The following is a 24,190-nucleotide window of genomic DNA, read 5'->3' as shown; positions in this document are numbered from 1 at the left end:
TTCCAGCGTTTTCTCTTTTCAAATGTGAAATCTTGACATGTCTGATAACCCCCAGGACTTATATGGGGAATCTCTAATTGACCTCCCCGTGGGACTTGTGGAATATGAGTTCCCGTGGTAACAGGCAATTGCCTAACCAGATGGAACTCGTATCTCGAGCCCTTAGTGAGGCAGACCCCTGAGAGGGTCCAATGATCTATCGTCCCAGATGGGACTCGTGTAAATGTACAACAGGGTCGTGGTTTAACTATTTCCTTTCCAACACAAAAACAGAAAATGCTGGAAAAACTTAGCAGTTCTGACAGCATCTGTCGAGAGAGAATAGAGCCAACGTTTCAAGTTACGGTGACCCTTAGGCAGAGCTCTGAAACTTTGGCTCTATTCTCTCTCCACAGATGCTGCCAGACCTGCTGAGATTTTGCAGCATTTTCTGTTTTTGTTTCAGACTGTGGGGACACGCTCCCTAAAGCAATCCAGTCCGACACTCCTGAGTATAATAAAAGCAAAATGCTGCGTGTGTTGCAAATCTGAAATAAAGTGCTGGAAAAAGCTCAGCAGGGGGGTCTGACAGCATCTGTGGAGAGAGAATAGAGACAACATTTTGAGTCTGGGCGACCCTTCATCAGAGCTGGATTACTCTTCTCTGACGAAGGGTCATCTTGTGGAGATGCCGGCGTTGGACTGGGGTAAGCACAGTAAGAAGTCTCACAACACCACTAAACCTGTTGGACTTTAACCTGGTGTTGTGAGACTTCTTACAAGGGTCATCTCCCAGACTTGAAATGTTGGCACTATTCTCTCCCCACAGGTGCTGTCAGACCTGCTGCGTTTTTCCAGCATTTTCTGTTTTAGTTTCAGATTCCAGCTTCCGCAGCATTTTGCTTTTATTTTGTTGTTCCTTTCCAGTTGGCTTGCTGAGTTATTACAACATGTCAGTTATAAAATGGAGGTTCGAACTTCTTTTTAAAAGTTATCGATCTCTGACCTCCTCGCGTAAAAAGAAGCTAACATTGAAAATGACCTTCCAGAGATTCCTTCGTGACTGATTGTGTTTTTCTCAACTTCCCACTTTCTTGCAGATCATGTAGTTTGTGAAGAGGAGTTTAAATACGCCATGTTAGCTTTGAACTGCATCTGCCCCTCCACCTCCACACTCATCACCCTGTTGGTTCATACCTCCAGGGGACAGTAAGTCAAACTTTTACGCTGTTTAAACTCTCCAATACACTTATTTTTGTTAAATGTATTTATTGTCACAGGTAGGCTTACATTAACACTGTAATTAAGTTACTGTGAAAATCCCCGAGTTGTCACACTCCAGCACCTGCTTGGGTGCACTGAGGGGGACTTTTTTTTAGCATGGTCAATCCACCTAACCAGCACGTCTTTCTGACTGTGGGAGGAAACCGGAGCACCCGGAGGAAATCCACGCAGACACGGGGAGAACGTGCAAACTCTGCAAAGACAGTGACCCCAAGCTGGGAATCGAACAGGGTTCCTGGTGCTGTGAGGCAGCAGTGCTAACCACTGTGCCACCATGCCACCCCATCACTCTATCTGCATAAGTAGAGCACTACAGAAGGCGTTTGAACCTGTTACACAGCAAGGCACATATCGGTTCATGCTGAATTGCATTACAGAGTATATCCTTGATTGACAAAATGAAATTGATAAATTTAGTTAAAGTCTTGGTCCTTTATTCAGTTGACTTTCCTAGGATCTGGGTGGAATTTTACTGCTACGAGGAGAGTTTGGAGAGGTTGGGGTTGTTTTCCTTAGGACAGTAAGAAGTCTCACAACACCAGGTTAAAGTCCAACAGGTTTATTTGGTAGCGCAAGCTTTCAGAGCGCTGCTCCTTCATGAAGTGAGTCACCTGATGAAGGGGCAGTGCTCCGAAAGCTCATGCTACCAAATAAACCTGTTGAACTTTAACCTGGTGTTGTGAGACTTCTTACTGTGCCCACCCCAGTCCAACGCCGGCATCTCCACATCATTCCTTAGAACATAGAACGCTGAGGGGGTGACATGATTGAGGTGTACAAAATTGTGAGAGGTAGGGGGAGAGCAGACAGGTGGAACCTGTTTCCCTGGGCAGAGAGTTCAAAAACCAGGGGTCATAGATTCAAGCTAAGTTGCAGAAGGATTAGAGGGGACATGCGGAAGAAGTTTGTTTTACGCAGAGCGTGGTAGGTGCTGTAAGCTACAGGGGTGTGGTTCAGGTGCAGGAAGATGGGATTAGAAAGGGCATCTGGGTGTCATAGAATCATAGAATCCCTACAGTGCAGAAGGTGGCCATTCGGCCCATTAAGTCTGCATCGATCACAATCCACCCAGGCCCTATCCCTGTAACCCCAGGTATTTATCCTAGCTAGTCCCCCTGACACTAAGGGGCAATTTAGCATAGCCAATCCACCTAACCCGCACATCTTGTCCATGGGTTGTCATGGGAAAGATGGGCCAAATGGCCTCCGGCTGTGCTGTAACTTTTCTATGGTTCTGTGCTCTTCCGGGCGGTGTGATTTTCTGGTCCCATCGAAGTTGATGAACCTTTTAACGGCTCGCAATGTTTTCTGGTTATGTCACCGCGATGGAGCTGTGTCCTTTTTGATCGTGTAATAGAGTCATAACATTGTACAACACAGAAAGAGGCCCTTCAGCCCATCGTGTCTGTGCCAGCCATCAAGTGCCTATCTATTCTAATCTGATTTTCAAGCATTTGGTCCATAGCCTTGTTTTCTATGAGCTCATCTAAATGCCTCTTAAATACCGTTCCTACCTCTTGCGCCCTTTCATAGAATCATAGTATCCCTACAGTGCAGAAGGAGGACATTTGCCCCATTGAGTCTGCATCAACTCTCCGATAGAGCATCCCACCCAGGCCCTATCCCCATCACCCCATGTATTTTCCCCAACAATCTGCTTACCCTACACGTCTTGGGACACTAATGGCAATTGAATATGGCCAATCAACCTCACCCGCACATCTTTGGACTGTGGGAGGAATCCAGAGCACCCGGAGGAAACCCATGCAGACACGGGGAGAACATGCAAACTCCACCCAAGGCCAGAATTGAACCGGGGTCCTAGGCGCTGTGAGCCAGTGGGTGGGGGGTGGCGGGGGGGTGGGGGGAGGGAGCTGAGTAAGGTGCTCTATTTTAGAGTCGGTGCAGACTCAATGTGCCAAATGGCCTCCTTCTGCACTGTAGGGATTCCATGATTCAGTGAATCTGGAATGTAAAAGCCAGGTTCATTCAAAAGAAATAGCCCAGACATAAAGCCGGCATTTCACCAGTCTAATTTCCCACTGGGAGTGAAAATTGGGTCAATTCTGCAAAGTTTAAGCATACAGCACAGAGGAAAACGATATGGCTTTCGTACCATCACCCTGAGGGAGATCAGCTCGCCACAATGGAAAAGCTCATTGGAAAGAGTCGCGGCATGGTGACACAGTGGCACGGTGGCACGGTGGCACGGTGGCACGGTGGCACGGTGGCACAGTGGTTAGAGCTGCTGCCTCACAGCATCAGACATCCAGATTCAATTCCAACCTCGGATGACTGTGCGGAGTTTGCATGTTCTCCCCGTGTCTGCGTGGGCTTCCTCAGGGTGCTCTGGTTTCCTCCCACACTCCAAAGATGTGCTGGTTGGGTTGATTGGCCATGCTAAATTGCCCCTTAGTGTCCTAAGATGCATAGGTTAGGGGGATTAGCAGAGCAAATCTGGTTCACTAATGTCCTTTAGGGAAGGAAATTTGCCATCGTTACCCGGTCTGGCCTACATGTGACTCCAGAGGCACAGAATGTGGTTGATTCTCAGCTGCCCTCAGGCAACTAGGAATGGGCAATAAATGCTGGCCCAGCCAGCAAAGCCCATGTGTTATACAGCTTTTAATTTAAACATATTCCAAACATTCCAGTTGAACGAGACAAATAAGGACAGTAATACAATTGTTTCTTTATTTAACACTTCTAGTACCAACTCAAACATAAACAGTTGCGACTCATTAACTCTTTACTGAACTTTAACCCTTAAACTGCATATTAACTTTAACTAAACATCAACTTTAATTATTTGACTAAAAATAGATACTACCGAGTTTCGGAAAACGTTGGCCAAAAAATATCCTCGATGTAGAATCTATCTTCTTCTTCTCTGAAGCATCCTTCAGGGTACAAGGTCTTCTTGCGATGGTTGGTCTCTTCGAGTTATCGCTGGCAAACAAAGGACTCACATGTCTTTTTATCCACAATTCTCCACTCGCTTCCGGAGGATTCTCTATGAGCCAGCCAATTGTGTAGCCAGAAACTGATCACATGGCTTAAACAGCCAGTGAAATTACTTTTGAACGAAACCATTACACTTTAGTGCATTTTACATGTCCCATACATAGCAGCCATAAAACTCAGAGCCACGGTGTCTTGGTTAATGTAAGTAACTTCCCTTATCTGGGCTAACACAGGAAGCCTCAGATCGCAGCTCCCAGACCAGAGCCTCTTTATAACCTGAATCTGGTTTTAATCTATAAATTGATCAAAAATCCCAGCACGCTTCACTCTCAGTCAGAATAGCCATTTTGAAGCCACTATTGCCATTATTGTTGTGAAGTCATTGTTGTAGCCGTTCTTTCTCCGTTCACATATGGATGAATTTTTAAAAATGCATGCGGTTGCAGGGAAGGGATTGGGAGGGATGCTCTTTCAGAGAGTCGGTGCAGACTCATTGGGTGGGATCTCCTGGCTGTGCTCACCCCGAAACCGGAAAATCCGGCCCGAAGTCATTAGATCTTTCCATGGTCCTCCCCTCGCCCTCTCCGATTGCCATGGTGGCAGAAGGGGAAAATTCGCTCCAATGGGCCAAATAGCCTCCTTCTGTACTGAAAGGATTCTATGGTTCATGAACTTGCATTCAGACATAGGAACAGAATGAGGCCACTCTCATCCTCATTCTCCTGCCTTTTCCCCATAACCCCTGATCCCCTTATTAATCCTACCCAGGCCCTATTCCTAGGGAATATCGGCAAATGTCCTTGGGAAATGATGATTCCTGCCAGGAGTACATTTGTAAAGATAAAACCTGCCCCCTATAGTTCAATTCAGCAATATCCTGTGATGGCAAAGGAGAAACCCCAAGAGTTCGCCATATGTAGAATTAGCATCGCTGTGTCACTCATGGCATCATAATCCATGGGGACGCTGCAAGCTTTTATATCGCAAGGTGACTGGAATGTTAGTCAGTCATTTAATGGCCTGCTATTGAATCTGGCAGATGCAGCAAAATAAAAAACTGTTCATCATAGAGAATTTTGTTAGTTGAGATGCACAAATGTTGTATTTATAATCGAATCCTTGATACTTGGCCTCCAGATAAATTAGCTTTTCAAACCTCATTCAGTTCACATCATTCATTCCACGCAACGATGGAGGCAGAACACAGAAACTGCTGAACATGGTTTATCTTTCCAAATGTACAGGGAGAACGTGCAAACTCCACACAGACAGTGACCCGAGGCCGGAATTGAACCCAGGTCCCCGGTGCTGTGAGGCAGCAGTGCCAACCACTGATGCAGTATTAGTGGGAGCCACTTATTCCCAAACTCAAATACTGCTGTGGCTGAAGGATGACATTTTTTGGACAGTTGGCACACCCTTGGCCTTCACTTGGGCGCCGCACTTTTGGATGGATGCGAGGGCATTGGAGAGAGCGCAGAAAAGATTCGCAAGAAGGGTTCCAGGGATGAAGAGTTTCGGTTATGAAGATAGATTGGAGGAGCTAAGAACTGTTTTCCTTTGCAATAAGTCCTCAGACGCAGAAGTCCCTTCACTAAAATTCCTTTATTTACAAGATCTAGCCACACGATGACAGAGTGTTCTCAGTCTGCAGTCTCCATCCAGAGTGCCAGAGAAACGGACTCTCCTGTTTTGGTACAGAACATGGGGCTCCCTGATTGGACCATCAATTTGGCCCTTAATCAGGGAGTTCACATTCAAGCAGGCCCATCAATTGCCTGATTAAAATCACTACATCCTTGGAGAAGAGAAGGCTGGGAGGAGATCTGATAGAGGTAGTCAAAATCACGAGAGATCTACAGAGAATAGATAGGAAGAAACTGTTCATACTCATGAAAGGATCAAGAACAAGAGGGTATAGATTGAAAGTAATTGGCAAAAGAAGCAAAAGCAGTATGAGAAAAACATTCTGGGTGACACGGTGTCAAGCATTGCTGTCTCACAGTGCCAGGGATCTGGGTTCGATTCCCGGCTTCAGTCATAGAATCATTGCATCCCTCCACTGCAGAAGGAGGCCATTCAGCCCATCGGGTCTGCGCCGATCACAATCCCACCCAGGCCCTATTCCCGTAACCCCACACATTTACCCTGCTAATCACCTGACACTAAGGTCAATTTAGCACGACCAATCGACCTAACCCTCACATCTTTGGAGTCTGGGAGGAAACTGGAGCACTCGGAGGAAACCCACACAGACACGGGGAGAATGTGCAAACTCCATACAGACAGTGTCCTGAGGCCAGAATTGAACCTGGGTCCCTGACGCCGTGAAGCAGCAGTGCTAACCACTGTGCCATAGTGCTGCCCCTGTCTGTGCGGAGTTTGCACATTCTCCCCACGTCTGCATGTTTGGTTCCTCCGGGTGCTCCAGTTTCCTCCCACAATCCGAAAGGTGTGCTGATGAGGTGCATTGGCCAGGCTAAATTCTCCCTCAGTGTACCCGAACAGGCGCCGGAGTGTGGCGACTGGGGGATTTTCATAGTAATTTCATTGCAGTGTTAATATAAGCCTACTTGTGACACTAATAAATAAACTTTTAACTTTTAACGCAGCAAGTGGTTAAGGTTTGAGAGTGTGGCAAGGGCAAGTTCAAAGAAAGCATTTCTGAAAATAAAGGATCATAGAATCATAGAACCCTACAGTGCAGAAAGAGGCCATTTGGCCCATCAAATCTGCATCGACAACAGTCCTACCCAGGCCCTGTGCCTGTGCAGGGTTACAGAGCGAAGATGGAAGAATGACATTGAGTGAGTTGTTGATTCAGAGGGCCGGCATGGATACGATGGGCCAAATGGCCTCCTTCTGCGCTGGAACAGTTTTGCGATTCTTTGACCTTGTTGTGTTGACTTTGAGCTCACGGGATCCCTTGTTCCGTCCGCCCTTGTGTTGCAGAGAATTTAAACTAACACCAGGTTTGCATCTCCATGGTTACAGGGAAGGACAACAGTCCCCCGAACAGTGGCAAAGGATGTACGGTCGCTGTTCAGGGAATGAAGTTTATCACATCAAACTCGGTGACAGCAAGTTCTTTGGAGAATACGAGGGGAAGAGTTTCACCTATGCTTCCTTCCATGCCCATAAGAAGTAAGTGCTCAGATTAACAATTCTTTATGGGGATTAAAGTGCAGCCAAGGGTTAGATGCTAAACTTCCACCACTGGGACCTGGGGTCCAGCTTATCCAAGGGTATTGTTTTCATAATGATTTTGTTGCTGGACTCGTAATCCAGAAAACATGAGTTCAAATCCCAGCACGGCATTTTGACAAGTCGAATTTCAGTCTGTTTAAAAAGAAAGTTTATTTTTAATAAAGAGAGTATCCTCAAGGTTGACTCTGCAGCTCTTTTACTTTCAGTTCCATAACATCATAGAATCCCTACAGAAGGAGGCCAATCGGCCCATCGAGGCTGCACCGACAACCATCCCACCCAGGTCCTATCCCCATGTATTTACCCTTCTAAACCCCCGACACTAAGGGGCAATTTAGCACGGCCAATCCACCATCTTTGGAGTGTGGGAGGAAATCAGAGCTCCCGGAGGAAACCCACGCAGACACGGGGAGAACGTGCAAACTGCACACAGACAGTGACCCAAGCTGGGAATCGAACCTGGGTCCCTGGCGCTGTGAGGCAGCATGCCACTGTGCCACCGTGCCGCCCCTCAGTGCTCTGTTTTTGTTAACCAGGAGATGTTCAATTGCCACAAAAACAGCTGGTTGACAAATGCCCTTCAGGGGTGAAGTTCTGCTGCCCTTTGCTGGTGTGGTTTATATGTGACTCCAGTCCCACATTGATTTAATTGACTATTGTAGGCCCTCTTAAAGCAGCCCAGGAGGTCTTTAAGTTGCAGCAAACCCCCTACCATGCTTTTTATTTATTTATTCATTGTCAGGATCTGGGCAACGCTGGCTGGACCAGCATTTATTGCCCATCTCTATTTGCCCTTGAGAAGGTGGGGGTGAGCTGCCTTCTTGAATCGCTGCAGTCCATAGAATCATAGAATCCCTACAGTGCAGAAGGAGGCCATTTGGCCCATCCAGTCTGCACCGACTACAAACCCACCCAGGCCCTATGAGCACCCGGAGGAAACTCACGCAGACACAGGGAGAATGTTCAAACTCCACACAGACAGTGACCCGAGCCCGGGAGTCAAACCCGGGTCCCTGGCACTGTGAGGCAACAGTGCTAACCACTGTGCCACCGTGCCACCCCTGTGGTGTGGGTACACCCACAGTGTTGTTATGGAGGGAGTTCCAGGATTTTGACCCAGCGACAATGAAGGAACGGCGATTTGTTTCCAAGTCAGGGTGGTGAGTGGCTTGGAGGGGGACTTGCAGGTGGTTGTGTTCCCTGGTCCCTCTAGATGGTGGAGGTGGTGGGTTTGGAAGGTGCTGTCGAAGGAGCCTAGGTGCATTGCAGCAGTGCATCTTGGAGATGGTACACACTGCTGCTATTGTGTGTCAGTGGGGGAGGGAGTGAAAGTTGAAGATGGTGGATGGGATACCAATTAAGTGGGGCTGCTTTGTCCTGGACGGTGCCAAGCTTCTTGAGTGTTGTTGGAGTTACATTCATCAAGTAAATGGGGAATTCAGGAACTAAAACCCCCACTTTCTCAGGGAAGCTAAATTTGGGCTGATCTGGTTACATCCTGAAAATGATTTTCAAACTGGGATAGAAGGCTCTCTCTGTTGGTTATAAATGTCCAATCTGAGCAGATAAATTCCCATTTCTAGTGAGGGCGCTGTTTTTATTTCAGATTTCCAGCATCTGCAGCATTTTTCTTTTATGCTAATATCCCCTGATGTGTGATGTCTTGTTTTATCATGCTTCTGCGAGGTACATTGGGGCATTGATTATGTTGAAGAGGTGATATGAATATGGCTCGTTGCAGAGTATTTCCCACATGAGAGCGTTTTTACATCAAGGTGACGCTTGACCTTTATTAAGAGAAACCGGTGAGTTATAGGGCGGGATTTTCCAGCCGTACTCACCCCGAAGCCAGAAAATCCTGCCCGAGGTCAGTGGACTTTTCCATGTTCCACCCCTCGCCCGCTCCGATTCCTGTGGAGGGTGGAATGGGAAAATTCACCCCATAGAGTCATGGAGATATACAGCAGTGAAACAGGCCCTTCGGCCCAACTTGTCCATGCTGACCAGGTTACTGAACTAAACTAGTCCCAGTTTAGTCCCAGGAACTGAACTAATCCCAGTTGCCTGCATTTTTCCCATATTCCTCTAAACCTTTCCCATCCATGTACCTGTCCAAATGTCTTTTAAATGTTGTAATTGTACCCACCTCTATCACCTCTTCTGGCAGCTCATTCTATATATGGATCACCCTCTGTGTGAAAAAAGTTGCCCCTCAGGTCTCTTATAAATCTTTCCCCTCTCACATTAAACCTATGCCCTCTAGTTTTGGACTCCCCTACCCTGGGGAGAAGACCTTGACTATTCACCTTATCTCTGCCCCTTATGATTTTATAAACCTCTATGAGGTCACACCTCATCCTCCTACACTCCAGGGAAAAAAGTTCCAGCCTATCCAGCCTCTCCATATAATTCAAACATTCCAGTCCCGGTAACATCCTTGTAAATCTTTTTTTGCATCCTTTCCAGTTTGATAGCATCCTTCCTCTAGCAGGGCGACCAGAATTGTGGCCAAATGTGGCCTTAGCAATGTATTGTACAGTTGTAGCATAATGGGTGGATTTTTCCCATCTCACTCGTCACGGGAATTGTAGGGGGTGGGACATGGAATTGGAAAGGTCCGTTCACATCAAGCGGGATTTTCCAGCCTTGGTGCGAGCCGGAAAATCCCGCCCAATGTCTCAACTCCTGTATTCAATGCTCTAATTGATGAAGGCAAGTGTCTGGTGTTATTCAAAAGGAACAAAGCATCTAACACAATATCATTCCCGGTTGACTGAGTGTTTCCCGCTTTTCCTCCTGTTCTTCAGGTACGGTGTCTGCCTGATAGGTGCGAAGAGAGAAGATAACAAGAGCATCTTGCTGAACCCTGGTCCCCGACACATTATGGTTAACTCGGACACGTGCTTCTACATTAACATCACAAAGGAGGAAAACTCGGCTTTCATCTTCAAAGAGGAAGAGAAGCAAAAGAGGAAAGGCCTAAGTTCAGAAGGTCCCTTCAGTGGTGCTTCCAGGCTCCCCGTCCATAGCATTATTGCAAGTATGGGTGAGTGATTAACAATCAAGGCAAATGACCCTAAAATCTCAACACTCTGTTTTCTACATTGGAAAAAACCCCAGTGCAACATCATGGGTCGTAATGCAGGACGCCATCGGGACTGAAAGAGAAGGGAAGGAAGGTCAAGAGGTTGTAGCTTGCAGATGTCAAGCTCAGGGTTCAAAGGTCAGATTTTGCGATGGATGGTACCTGAACCCAAAGCATTCAAAATTGCAACAAATCTTTTCAAAAAGCACATGCAGATGCTGGAAATCTGAAACAGAAATGTTAGCAACAAGAGGAAAGAAGCAGAGTCAACATTACATATCGATGAACATTTGACAGACTAACAAAAATTAGAGGTGTATCAGGGAGGGAGGGGAAGGCGGGCAGGGAGACAGAAGTGACTGAATGACAAAAAGGACCATTGAGTGTCTTTCAGACAGAGATAGATAGGTTCTTGATTAATAAGGGGATCAGGGTTAATGGGGAAAAGGCAGGAGAATGGGGATGAGAGAAATATCAGCCATGATTGAATGGCGGAGCAGACTCGATGGGCCGAGTGGCCTAATTCTGCTCCTATGTCTTATGGTCTTATGGTTGCCAAGGCAATGAGATTGGAACAAGTAAAGAAACAAAAGAGAGGTGTAGAATCTGTAAGAGAGATTCCCAAACTAAAATGTTCATCCCAATGTTTCACCTTCATCTGCATGAACTGCATCAAAGTGAGGCTGTTCATACTGTAACCAGACCCGGATCCTGCATTCCTCCTCCCAGCTTTCATTCGTTCATGGGACGTGGACATCCATGGCTGGGCCGACACTTATTGCCCATCCCTAATTGTCCCTGAGCTGAGTGGATCGCTTGGCCATTCCAAAGGGCAGTTTAAGAGTCACCCACATTACTGTGGGTCTAGAGTCACATGTAGGCCAGACCCAGGTAAGGATGGCAGATTTCCTTCCCTAAAGGACATTAGTGAACCAGATGTTTTTTTTAAACAACAATGGTTTTTCATTAGATTTTTAATTCCAGATTTTTCCCAATTCAGATTTCACCTTTTGGGATTCGAACCCGGTCCCCAGAGCAGTCTCCTGGGTCTCTGGATTGTCAGTCCAGTGACAATGCCACTGTGCCACTGCCTCCCCACTCTCACGGCCAGTCATGTGTTATTATCTGCAATCTTCAATATCATTCCACCTGACTCCAAATCCAAATGGAAACTGACGGACATCGCAGCCAAATCCTTACAACACATTATTCCCTGCATCCTGTCAACATTTTCATCAACACCCACTTTTAGAACTCATCTCTTACCTGCCACTTATCAGTTGATATTGAAGCCTTTATCATTTCACACTGTGGCTGGAGAGAGTGGAGGAACACTAAATGGGCAGCACGGTGGCAAGCATTGCTGCCTCACAGCTCCAGGGAGCCGGGTTCGATTCCCAGCTTGGGTCACTGTCTGTGTGGAGTTTGCACATTCTCCCAGTGCCTGCATAGGTTTCCTCCGGGTGCTCCGGTTTCCTCCCACAGTGCAAAGATGTGCAGGTTAAGCGAATTGGCCATGCTAAATTCTCCCTCAGTGTACCCAAACATTGCCGGAGGGTGGCGACTAAGGGATTTTCACAGTAACTTCATTGCAGTGTTAATGTAAGTCTACTTGTGACTAATAAATAAGTAAACTTTTAAGTGGAACTCAGAGAGGGAGTATGCGGCCAATAGGTAAAGGAACTCTTAAGATGTATTCACATGAAAGTCAAGATAGAAGCCAAAGGGACATGATTAAGATCTGAATAATTCTCCAAGTTATGAAACCACAAGTTAGATCAGATAGGGAAGCACTGGCGAAGGTGCAAAGGAGATTCACTCAGATGATCAAAATGTGCAGGTTGGATAGGCTTGGGTTGTTTTCTCTGGAGCAACCTGATTGAGGTGTTCAAGATTATGAGAGGCATGGACAGAGTGGATACGGAGCAGCTGTTCCCCTTAGTTGAGGGGTCAGTTACGAGGGGACACAAGTTAAAAGTGAGGGGTGAGAGGTTTTGGGGGGATTTGAGGGAAAACCTTTCTACTCAGAGGGTGGTGACGGTCTGGAATGCGCTGCCTGGGAGGGTGGTGGAGGCGGGATGCCTCACATCCTTTAAAAAGTACCTGGATGAGTACTTGGCACGTCGTAACATTCAAGGCTATGGGCCAAGTGCTGGCAAGTGGGACTAGGTGGGCAGGTCAGGGCCTTTCATGCGTTGGTGCAGATTCGATGAGCCGAAGGGCCTCTTCTGCACTGTAGTATTCTGTGATTCTGTGCAGATTGGGTGGATTGGCCATGCTAAATTACCCCTTAGTGTCCCAAGATATGTAGGTGACATGAATTAACCATGGTAAATATGTGGGGTTACGGGGAGAGGGCGAGAGAGAGGGCCTGGGTAAGATACTCTGTCAGAGAGTCCGCGCAGACTTGATGGACCGAATGGCCTCCTACTGCACTGTAGGGATTCTATGATTCAATGATTCCAGAGCCGAGAGGTTACACCTGTTGGGGAAGATTGGAGAGGCTTTGGACTCAGGAGATTGGGCAGTGACCTGATAGACGTCTTTAAGATGATGAACGGGTTTGGCAGGAGAATTGAGGTGAACTACCTTACCCAGAGAGTGGTGAGAATCTGGAGCTCACTACCACGAGAGGTAATGAAGGCAACTAACATCGACTTAGGAGAAACTAGATAAACACGAGGAGAAAGAAAATGTTGGGTGGGGGTTTCTGTTTCGCCAGCTACACAGCTGGCTTTTCTTGCCTTATTTTCCAGCACTTAGACAGAAACAAATGCTGGAGGCGTATCCCACACTGGCACACTCAAAGCCACCCCAAACAGCAACATCGGCTTTCCAGAGATCAGGGCTCTGTTTGTAAAGGGTGCCCCGATCGACAGACTAAAAGTTAACATACAGAACTCCTCATGGGCATGGGGAAACGTGCCCCCCCCCCCCCCCCACTTCCACCATGAACACAAGGAACAGCCTTCCCCTACACATGCACAGGGAACCACCCCACCATGGACACAGGCCCCCCACTACCTCACCATGAACACAAGGACCAGCCTCCCCTTCCCCACGTGCAATGGGAACCATCTCCTATGGTCACAGGGAATTACCTACCCATGGACACAAGGAACAGCCTTCACCCCCCACCCCCCCCAGCCACATGCACTACGAACCACCCCCCCTCCTCAAACAGACACGAGGGACCCCCCCCAACCATGACCACAAGGAGAAAACACCACCCCCCACCCCCACATGAACTGGGAACCAACCCCCATGGTCACAGGGAACCACCACCCTCCAAGGACACAGGGTGCCCTCCCCATGAACACAAGGAACAAACACCACCTCCCCCAACTTCACATGCACAGGGAACATTCCTCCCCCTTCCCCCCCCCCCCACTCCCTCCTCAATGGATCACGGGGAACGCGCCCCATGGAGTTCTCCAGAGGAATCAGTCCCCAGCCAGAGGGCAATTCAAAGGGGAAGGGGCAGTGCCAGAGGGGGCAGTGCCAAGGCAAGTCCCTCTACCTTCCAGAGTCTCTACTTCCTGGTACACCCCTGGCATGATCTCTTCACCTGGTTCACGTTGCTCTAGACTGGTAACCCTCACCGACGTGATGTCATCTTCCAATGGGGGAGCGATACAGCAGAGTAGCCCGCTAATGGGGTTTAAACATTTAAATAAGGTTCCTGACATTCTGTGTTGAGATTCAGATATGTTTGTGTGCCCCCTCACCACCCACGTTCGAGCCATTTTTGGAATAATTTAGTTCCATGTTAACGAATAAGCAGTTACTTCAAATCAATAAACTAACGACATTTTAACTGTGACATCTTTAAATCGGATGTATGGACGTCTTTGCAGGTTCTGTCAAACCATTGAATTTGTTATAATAAATTGGGGAAATGTGTGTTTGTGAGGAAGAAAGACTCTGCTGAAGAGTAAAATAATTCCTTTTCATTAGGGTAGAAATGAGAATGACCTTACACCAGAGAGATATTTCACTTTGTTTGTAAAATGGAACAAAACATTTTCATTGAATTGATCATCGATGTATAACAGTTTAGTAAAAGTAATGGGGGTTACCATTGACCAGAAACCAAACTGAACCAACCATATAAACACTGTGGTTACAAGAGCAGGTTAGAGGCTGGGAATTCTGTGGCAAGAAATGTGCCTCCTGACTCCCTGGAGTCCGCCCGCCATCTACAAACTCAAGTCATAGAATCATAGAATCCTACAGTGCAGAAGAAGGTCATTTGACCCATCGAGTCTGCACCGACCACAACCCCATCTGGGGCCCTATCCCCATAACCCCATGCATTTACCCTAGCTAGTAAATACTAATACTGATACTAAGGGGCAATTTATCATGGCCAATCCACCTAACTCGCACATCTTTGGACCGCGGGGAGAAACCAGCGCACCCGGAGGAAACCCACGCAGACATGGGGAGAACGTGTATACTGCACACGAGGCCAGAATCGAACCTGGGTCCCTAATGCTGTGAGGCAGCTGTGCTAACCACTGTGCCACCGTGCCACCCTTAGAAGTGAGAAGTATGATGGAATGCTCCCCACTTCCCTGGTGAGTGCCACACCAACAACTTTCAAGAAGATTGACACCATCCAGGACAAAGCAGCCCGTGTGATTGGCAGCCCATCCACCACCTTCAACATTCACTCTCTCCACCCCTCTCCAAAGTAGCAGCAGTGAGTACCATCTATAAGATGCACTGTAGCAACTCGCCAAGGCTCCTTCGACAGCACCTTCCAAACCCATGACCTCTCCACCTAGCAGGACAAGGGCAGTGAAATGACTTCAGTGAGGCCCATGAGGTGGGCCTATTGGAGTATGAGCTCCCTGATTGAGGTCATAATTGCCTGCCCAATCGGGGAGCTTCACCTGTATGTAAAAATGGGAGTGTCAGGTCGTCCGGATTCTGACTGTGTAACTGAAGCTCTTTTAGGAGTGAAGATAAGTTTGTAAATAAAGGGAATCTGGTGAAGGGACACTGGCCTCTGCAGAGTTATTTCAGGCAGCAGATAGTTGGGAACACCACCACCTGCAAGTTCCCTTCCGAGCCACACACCATCCTGACTTGGAAATATATCCCCGTTCCTTCGCAGTCGCTGGGTCAAAATCCTGGAACACCCTCCCTAACAGCACCCTGAGTGTACCTACACCACACGGAAAGCAGAAGTTCACCCCTAATTGCCCTTCTTAAGAGTAATTAGGGGTGAGTGATAAATGCTGGCCTGGTCCGCGAAGCCCACTCAACAAATACATTTTTAAAAATTGACAGTGCACCTGGAGCAAATGTGATTCGCAAACCTTTAGTCACCAGGGAGAAATATACCAAATAAGAGTCAGAAAGAGTATACAATGATGCGAGAGAAAGAGACAAACAGACCGAGGCGATGGGGTGTGAGAGAGAAACGTGGGTGAATGCTAAGCGTGTGAAAACCATTGTTCCTGGTAAGTGACACAATGATATTGTGAGAAGAAATATTCTGAGCTTTCTAGAGCAGCTGGAACGCATAATTAATCATTGTGCAAAGCGTTCTCAACATTTCCAGTCAGCAAGTACATTGATTGTGGTGTTTTGATTGTTAGAACAGTGTTTGACTGGAACAGTATCAGAAAGCAATGGGTCTGGTGTGGATAAAATCAGTAAGAAGTTTAACAACACCAGGTTAAAGTCCAACAGGTTTATTTGGTAGCAAAAGCCACACAAGCTTTCGAGGCTCTGAGCCCCTTCTTCAGGTGAGTGGGAATTCTGTTCACAAACAGAACTTATAAGACACAGACTCAATTTACATGAATAATGGTTGGAATGCGAATACTTACAACTAATCCAGTCTTTAAGAAACAAAACAATGGGAGTGGAGAGAGCATCAAGACAGGCTAAAAAGATGTGTATTGTCTCCAGACAAGACAGCCAGTGAAACTCTGCAGGTCCACGCAACTGTGGGAGTTACAAATAGTGTGACATAAATTCTGATTCTAGGATCGCATGATAAAGACTCAGGAGGAAAAAAGCAGAAATATTTATGTGAAATAGTGTGACATAAACCCAATATCCCGGTTGAGGCCGTCCTTGTGTGTGCGGAACCTGGCTATCAGTTTCATGCGATCCTAGAATCAGAATTTATGTCACACTATTTGTAACTCCCACAGTTGCGTGGACCTGCAGAGTTTCACTGGCTGTCTTGTCTGGAGACAATACACATCTTTTTAGCCTGTCTTGATGCTCTCTCCACTCCCATTGTTTTGTTTCTTAAAGACTGGATTAGTTGTAAGTATTCGCATTCCAACCATTATTCATGTAAATTGAGTCTGTGTCTTATAAGTTCTGTTTGTGAACAGAATTCCCACTCACCTGAAGAAGGGGCTCAGAGCCTCGAAAGCTTGTGTGGCTTTTGCTACCAAATAAACCTGTTGGACTTTAACCTGGTGTTGTTAAACTTCTTACTGTGTTTACCCCAGTCCAACGCCGGCATCTCCACATCATGGATAAAATCACCATAGTCCCTGACAACCATAGGCTGCTCTCTCTCCCATTTGAGGGGGAGAGCTGACTGGTGGTGATTTAACCTGAGGGTCACCATGCATCAGGCAAGGGGGCAAGGTTGAGAAGGCAGGGCCTTCATGAATAACCTTAGCCAGTACGGGAATTGAACCCACACTGTTGGTGTTGCTCTGCATCACTAACCAGCTGTCCAACCAACTGACCTAAATTGAACAACAGGTTGGTACACTGGATATATACACTGGATATATGTACCATGGCAGTGAGGGCTACCCGTTAAAAACTGGTTTGGCCAAACTCATCTAGTTGATTGATTGATGATGTGAGGTGTCTTTTGTCAACACATGAAACATTTATGCCCAAGAAGATGAAGCATTCTGGGAATCGCAATACATTTTGTTTTGGATTGGTTTAGAAGAAGCACTTATGACTGGTGATTTGATTTGATTTATTATTGTCACATGTATTAGTATACAGTGAAAAGTATTGTTTCTTGCGCGCTATACAGACAAAGCATACCGTTCATAGAGAAGGAAAGGAGAGAGTGCAGAATGTAGTGTTACAGTCATAGCTAGGGTGTAGAGAAAGATCAACTTAATGCAAGAAATATCCATTCAAAAGTCTGACAGCAGCAGGGAAGAAGCTGTTCTTGAGTCGGTTGGTACGTGACCTCAGACTTTTGTATCTTTTTCCCAATGGAAGAAGGTGAAAGAAAGAATGTCTGGGGTGCGTGTGGTCCTTAATTATGCTGGCTGCTTTTCTGAGGCAGCGGGAAGTCTAGACAGAGTCTAGATGGAGGCTGGTTTGAGTGATGGACTGGGCTTTGTTCGCGGCACTTTTTTGCGGTCTTGGTGGTAATCAGAACTGGTGATTGTGTGTTAGTTTCCACTATCCCAGTGAGAACACAAGTTTACGTTGAAGAAGCAGCCTGTTCCTAAACAAGGACTTGTCATTCTGTTTGTCCCTTTCTTTATAACAGGAAAAAAACCCTCAGCATTCAGAGAGGGTTGGACAGAATGGATAGGAAGCCACCATTCCCTTTGATTCAGAGGGTCCGTAACTGTAGGCGGGGTTCAGATTTGCAGGATGTTTAAAGGGTGTTTGAGGGGATTGTTTCTTGACTCACAGTGGGGTGGGAGTCTGGTACTCACTGCCTGAGAGGGTGGTGGAGACAAAAACCCTCATCACACTTAAGGAGTGTTTGGGCATGCAGTTGAAGTGCCGAAACTTACAGGGATACAAACCAAGAGCTGGAAAGTGGGATTAGGCTGGCTGTTTCCTTATCGTCCATCATGTCCTGATGATCCAATGGCCTCCTTCCATGCTGTCAATTTCTATGATGAAACATTAGAATAAAAAGTGCTGGAAATATTCAGTGGGTTTGGCAGCATCTGTGGGAGTAGAGAGAGGAACAGAATCAATGTTTCATAGAATCCCTGCAGTGCAGAAGGAGGCCATTCAGCCCATCGAGCCTGCACTGACAGCAATTCCACCCAGGCCCTATCCCCGTAACCCCATGAATTTGTGTTGCTAATTCCTCTGACACTAAGGGGCAATTTAGCATGGCCAATCAACCTAACCCGCACATCTTTGGAGTTTGGGAGGAAACCGGAGCACCCGGAGGAAACCCACGCAGACACAGGGAGAACGTGCAAACTCCGCACAGTCACCTGAGGCCAGAATTGAACTGGGTGGCACTGCCTCACAGCCTGCCAGGGACCCGGATTCGATTCCTGGCCTCAGGTCACTGTCTGTGCGGAGTCTGCACATTCTCCCCGTGTCTGCGTGAGTTTCCTCCGGGTGCTCCGGTTTCTCGACACTCCAAAGATGTGCGGGTTAGGTGGATTGGCCATGCTAAATTTCCCCTTAATATCAGGGGGACTAGCTAGGGTAAATGGATGGGGTTATGGGGGATAGGGCCTGGGTGGGATTGTGGTAGGTGCAGACTCGATGGGCCGAATGCCCTCCTTCTGCACTGTAGGATTCTATGATTCTATGAACCTGGTTCCCTGGTGCTGTAAGGCAGCAACCTGGGTTCAGGTCACCAGAACTGAAAGATCATCGGGCTGCAGAGTGTAATGACCTCAACGAGGCCCATGGGATTGGTCTCTTCGAGTATGAGCTCCCTGATTGAAGTAATGATTGCCTGCCCAATCAGGGAGCCTCATCTGTGTATATATTGAGGAGCATCAGGGCTACTGACACTCCAGATTCTGACTCTGTACGTGAAGCACTCTTAGGAGTAGAGATAAGTTTGTAAATAAAGGTAATCTGGCGAGGGGACACCTTCCTCTGAGGAGTTATTTCACAGAGACAAAGGGGAAGGGGCAATCTCTGATAACAGGAGAGGGAGAGAACTGTTCCCCAGGGGGTGCTGGTCAAATATAAGAGACTTCCTTTATGTTTTCGGGCTCTTATTCACATTTCCTTCTATTTCAAAACTGAAGATTATACGTTGATAAATCCATGAATGTGCAGCCACAGTTTCACTGATCCGGTGATTTTATTCAGTCTCTGTAATGGCTAACGTCAAGCCAGAAATAGAAATCGATCTTTTTGTTAACTTTAGCTGCCGCACGCACAGAGTAGGAGTGCTGAACCAGATAAACACTGGCCCAGAGATTATAGCTTTCATTGTATATTTCCCGCAAATCAATCATTTGCCCAAAGGAAAGCAATTTCTTTTTTTTGAACTGGGAGTCGGGGATAAATGGCTGCATCCGGCCCTGACAAATTCACTTCTTCACCGATTAGGTGCCACAGAGTGAAATTAAAAGTGCTTTATCCTGGTGTCAAAGTACCTCAGTTAGCGTGCTTCATTTCAGCTGGAATTCTGTCTCCCTACATGCATTTGCAAATCTCTACTCCCTCCCCACGCCCTGCCTTGCCTGACAAAGGCACACATTATGGCGCCAGTTTAACCCTAATCCTCGCACCGGCTGTGATAGCCTCCTTTCTCTACCCTATGCTCGCTGTGCCTCTCAAGATATACTGGATGCTGGAATCTAAAGTTTACTTATTAGTGTCACAAGTAGGCTTACATTAACACTGCAATGAAGTTATTGTGAAAATCCCCTAGTCGCCACACTCCTGCGCCTGTTCGGGTACACTGAGGGAGAATTTAGCACGGCCAATGCACCTAACCAACATGTCGTTCGAACTTTGGGAAGAAACCGGAGCACCCGGAGGAAACCCACGCAGACATGGGGAGAATGTGCAGACTCCACACAGACAGTGACCCCAAGCCGGGAATCGAACCTGGGTCCCTGGCGCTGTGAGGCAGCAGCGCTAACCACTGTGCCACCGTGCTGTTGAAACAAGAATAGAAGATGCTGGAAAAACTCAGCAGCTCTGGCAGCATCTGGAGGGAGAGAAAGCAGAATTAACGGGCAAAATCTTACAAGAAAATGGCAGTGTTTTTTCTGCCAAGAAACACTCCAGGTTTCTCTCCAGATCTTACAACACTCTGCCAAAACAAATCAAGGGGTGTGATTTACGTACTCATTCGGGGGGGGGGGGGGGGGGGGGCTCACCACGCTGGCAAAATCCAGCTGCACAGAGATCAAGGCACCATCTTTAAAGTGCATCCTGACCATAACTTGAATAAAACCCACCACAGAGGTCCCAGGGGCTCCACTCCCCATCCCCACGGTGAATGGAGGTTGGAGAGTGGAGGGGGGCTGAATGGGGTTCTGAGAGGGGAGGGAGGATGAGTGGGGAGGGTGGGAGAATGGTGGGGTTTGATTGCGGAGGGCGGGAGAATGGAGGTCTGAATGCGCCGGGGAGCTGAATGGGCGTCTGAGTGGGGAAGGGGGGATGTGGGGTGTGAGTGACGGTGGCGGGGGGGGGGCGGTCAGGTCATGCCTGCGTGGTGTGAGGGGGTGACCTGTTATTTGTGGATGGGAGGGGAGAGTGCTTCCCTGGTCAGTGGCGGGGGAGGGAGGGGGGGGTGGGGTGCTGAGAGGTGGCGGGGGGGGGCACCATTTCCATTCTTGGGGGGGAGGGGGGAGCTGTCTCTGAGTGCAGAGACCAGCGCACCAATTAAAAATGGTGCCCCGATCTCTGAGCTGGCGGATTTCCCGGGATCCATATATTCGCATCCATGGTTGATCCATCCCAAAAAAATAGACAAGGCAAACACTGGTGGATCCATCAGCTCTGCTCCGAATGTTGGCATGAGGCAACAGAATGCTTAATCACCCACTTGTCGTCATGTAAGCTGGAATTCTCCGACCTCACCCACGGCTGGGATTCTCTGAACACGCCTGTGCTTGAGATGCTCCGACCTTGCCCGTGTTTGAGATTCTCCGAACACACCCACGGCTGGGATTCTCCGACCTCCCCTGCTCCCCCGGTTGGGATTCTTGGACCTCACCCGTGTTTGAGATTCTCTGACCTCATCCATGGCTGGGATTCTCAGACCTTGCCAGCAGCTGGGATTCTCCAGTCCCGCTGCTGTGAATGGGGATTTGGCTGAGCGCCGAATTCTCCATTCTCGCTGGCAGCAGAGCGAACGACATCGGAGAATTCTGGCCGTACTCTCCTGGGAAAGGCAAAAAGAAGTCAGGAAAACAAGTCTGAGAAACTGTTCCCAGGCTCCTGGAGAGAATCGAACGAGTTCCTGGGGATGATGGTGATCTTGGGATGCATGCCCAGTACGCAGGCTGTCTATTGTACTGATATCTGCCGCAAGCCCAATGGCTTCTATCGGGTGAGAAATCTGAACAAAATATGTTTTTGGTTCTAGTCCTGGGATGGCTTTACTGATGTGACGGGTAATGTGTGTCAAAGGATTGAAATGAAACTGTAAATTAGAGGAAGGAAGCTCAAATAATTGAACACGGATTATTTCAACCCTGAGACATGCTATTTAATGAGCAAACTTCAATTGCGAAAGATTTATTTTCCAGATTGCTATGTTAACTGTTCAGATATGAATTCAAGCATATCAGAGTATGCTATTCAAAAATCAGGACAGAATATGTGACTTGAAAATGGGGACTGAATTAAACCTGCCCTGGTCTAATTTCCTCCTAATATTCTAACCATGTTTTTCCTGAAGACTTGACTTTCCATATGCGACATCACATGAGATTTGTTAGTAATGATATCAAAAACTCAAAAAGTTATATGAAACAAGAATTTTTGACTTTAATATTATGTTTGTATGCCCCTTTGGAACTTTTTCCCAGGGTGGAAGTGTCAATTACTAGGGGGCATAGGTTTAAGGTGCGAAGGGCAAGGTTCAAAGGAGATGTACGAGGCAGGTTTTTTTTACAGAGTCAAAGGTAGGGTTCTGAAGACTGTGGAGGAACAGAGAGATCTTGGGGTCTATATCCACAGATCTCTAAAGGTTGCCACTCAAGTGGATAGGGCTGTGAAGAAGGCCTATAGTGTGTTAGCTTTTATTAACAGGGGGTTGGAGTTTAAGAGCCGTGGGGTTATGCTGCAACTGTACAGGACCTTGGTGAGACTACATTTGGAATATTGTGTGCAGCTCTGGTCACCTCACTATAAGAAGGATGTGGAAGTGCTGGAAAGAGTGCAGAGGAGATTTACCAGGATGCTGCCTGGTTTGAAGGGTAGGTCTTATGAGGAAAGGTTGAGGGAGCTAGGGCTGTTCTCTCTGGAGCGGAGGAGGCTGAGGGGAGACTTAATAGAGGTTTATAAAATGATGAAGGGGATAGATAGAGTGAACGTTCAAAGACTATTTCCTCGGGTGGATGGAGCTATTACAAGGGGGCATAACTATAGGGTTCATGGTGGGAGATATAGGAAGGATATCAGAGGTAGGTTCTTTACGCAGCGGTTATTGGATAGGCACATGGAGCACACCAGGATGATAGGGAGTGGGATAGCTTGATCTTGATTTCAGATAAAGCTCGGCACAACATCGTGGGCCGAAGGGCCTGTTCTGTGCTGTACTGTTCTATGTTCTATGTTCTTAGAGGGTGATGGGTGCCTGGAACTCGCTGTCGGGGGAGGTAGTGGAAGCAGATACGATAGTGACTTTCAAGGGGCGTCTTGACAAATACATGAATAGGATGGAAATGGAGGGATATGGTCCCCAGAAGGGTAGGGGGTTTTAGTTCAGTCGGGCAGCATGGTCGGTGCAGGCTTGGAGGGCCGAAGGGCCTGTTCCTGTGCTGTAATTTTCTTTGTTCACGATTAAGAAGATTTTTACATATAAATACAAAACTTTGAATCACTATTTCAGCTTGCCATCTTTTCTTCATTCTCCCTTTTGCCGATTTTACCTTTTGTCTTGGTTCAGTTAATGAAACCCACTCTTGCGTTTCCACAATACTGTTTTTAAACTTTGAATTAAATCGTTAAGCACATTTACTGAACTGTCGTAGAAGTAGAACGTGCCAGGAAAATTCAGCAAGTCCCTCTGCATCTGTGGAGAAAGCGAAACAGAGTTAATGGGCAGAAGTTTCCCGTCTCGCCCACCTTGGGAATCATAGTGGGTGGGACAGAAAATTCAGCGGACCATTTACATGTCCATTGACCGAGAGTGGGTGTGAATTTCCGGCCTTGGGGCACACATGGCTGAAAGATCCCGCCCAACGATTTGCGTTTCTTCCACATTCTTCCGCCGCCTTCTGTCGAGAAAAAGATACAAAAGTCTGAGGTCACGCACCAACCAATTCAAGAACAGCTTCTTCCCTGCTGCTGTCAGACTTTTGAATGGACTTACTTTGCATTAACTTGATCTTTCTCCACACCCTAGCTATGACTGTAACACTACATTCTGCACTCTCTCATTTCCTTCTCTATGAATGGTATGCTCTGTCTGTATAGCGCACAAGAAACAATACTTTTCACTGTATGTTAATACATGTGACAATAATAAAACAAATCAAATCAAAAATTATTGTTCCTCCTCCACGGATGCTGTCAGACCCGCTGAGGTTTTCCAGCATTTTCTGTTTTTGTTTCAGACCTCCAGCATCCGTAGTATTTTGCTTTTATTGTACCTCTACTTCCTGGGTTTCAATCTCCCAATAAGAGATGGGAGTTACTCCATGATCATTGGCCTCTGAATGGCTGTAAACCAATTTTCTAGCCAATCCAGGCTCAGAGATCTGAGGATCGCCGTAGCCATGGATACAACTAAATTGGCGTTTAATGCGATTTTCCAAT

At 47.2% G+C, this 24,190-nt stretch overlaps 1 protein-coding gene across 1 annotated transcript in view; it reads left to right on the top strand.

Annotated features, from left to right (window-relative positions):
* Positions 1 to 24,190, top strand: part of kcnt1b (potassium sodium-activated channel subfamily T member 1b) — a 423,250-nt gene that overhangs the window by 308,712 nt on the left and 90,348 nt on the right. Inside the window, exons 15-17 of the mRNA XM_078226287.1 lie at positions 1,080 to 1,188; positions 7,222 to 7,371; positions 10,242 to 10,480. Coding sequence (XP_078082413.1) covers positions 1,080 to 1,188; positions 7,222 to 7,371; positions 10,242 to 10,480 — 498 coding nt within the window. The remainder of the gene's footprint in view (positions 1 to 1,079; positions 1,189 to 7,221; positions 7,372 to 10,241; positions 10,481 to 24,190) is intronic.

This window comes from Mustelus asterias, chromosome 13 (genome assembly GCF_964213995.1).
Source record: "Mustelus asterias chromosome 13, sMusAst1.hap1.1, whole genome shotgun sequence".
Classification (NCBI taxonomy): Eukaryota; Metazoa; Chordata; class Chondrichthyes; order Carcharhiniformes; family Triakidae; genus Mustelus; species Mustelus asterias.
This window is presented reverse-complemented; position numbering and strand designations above follow the sequence as displayed.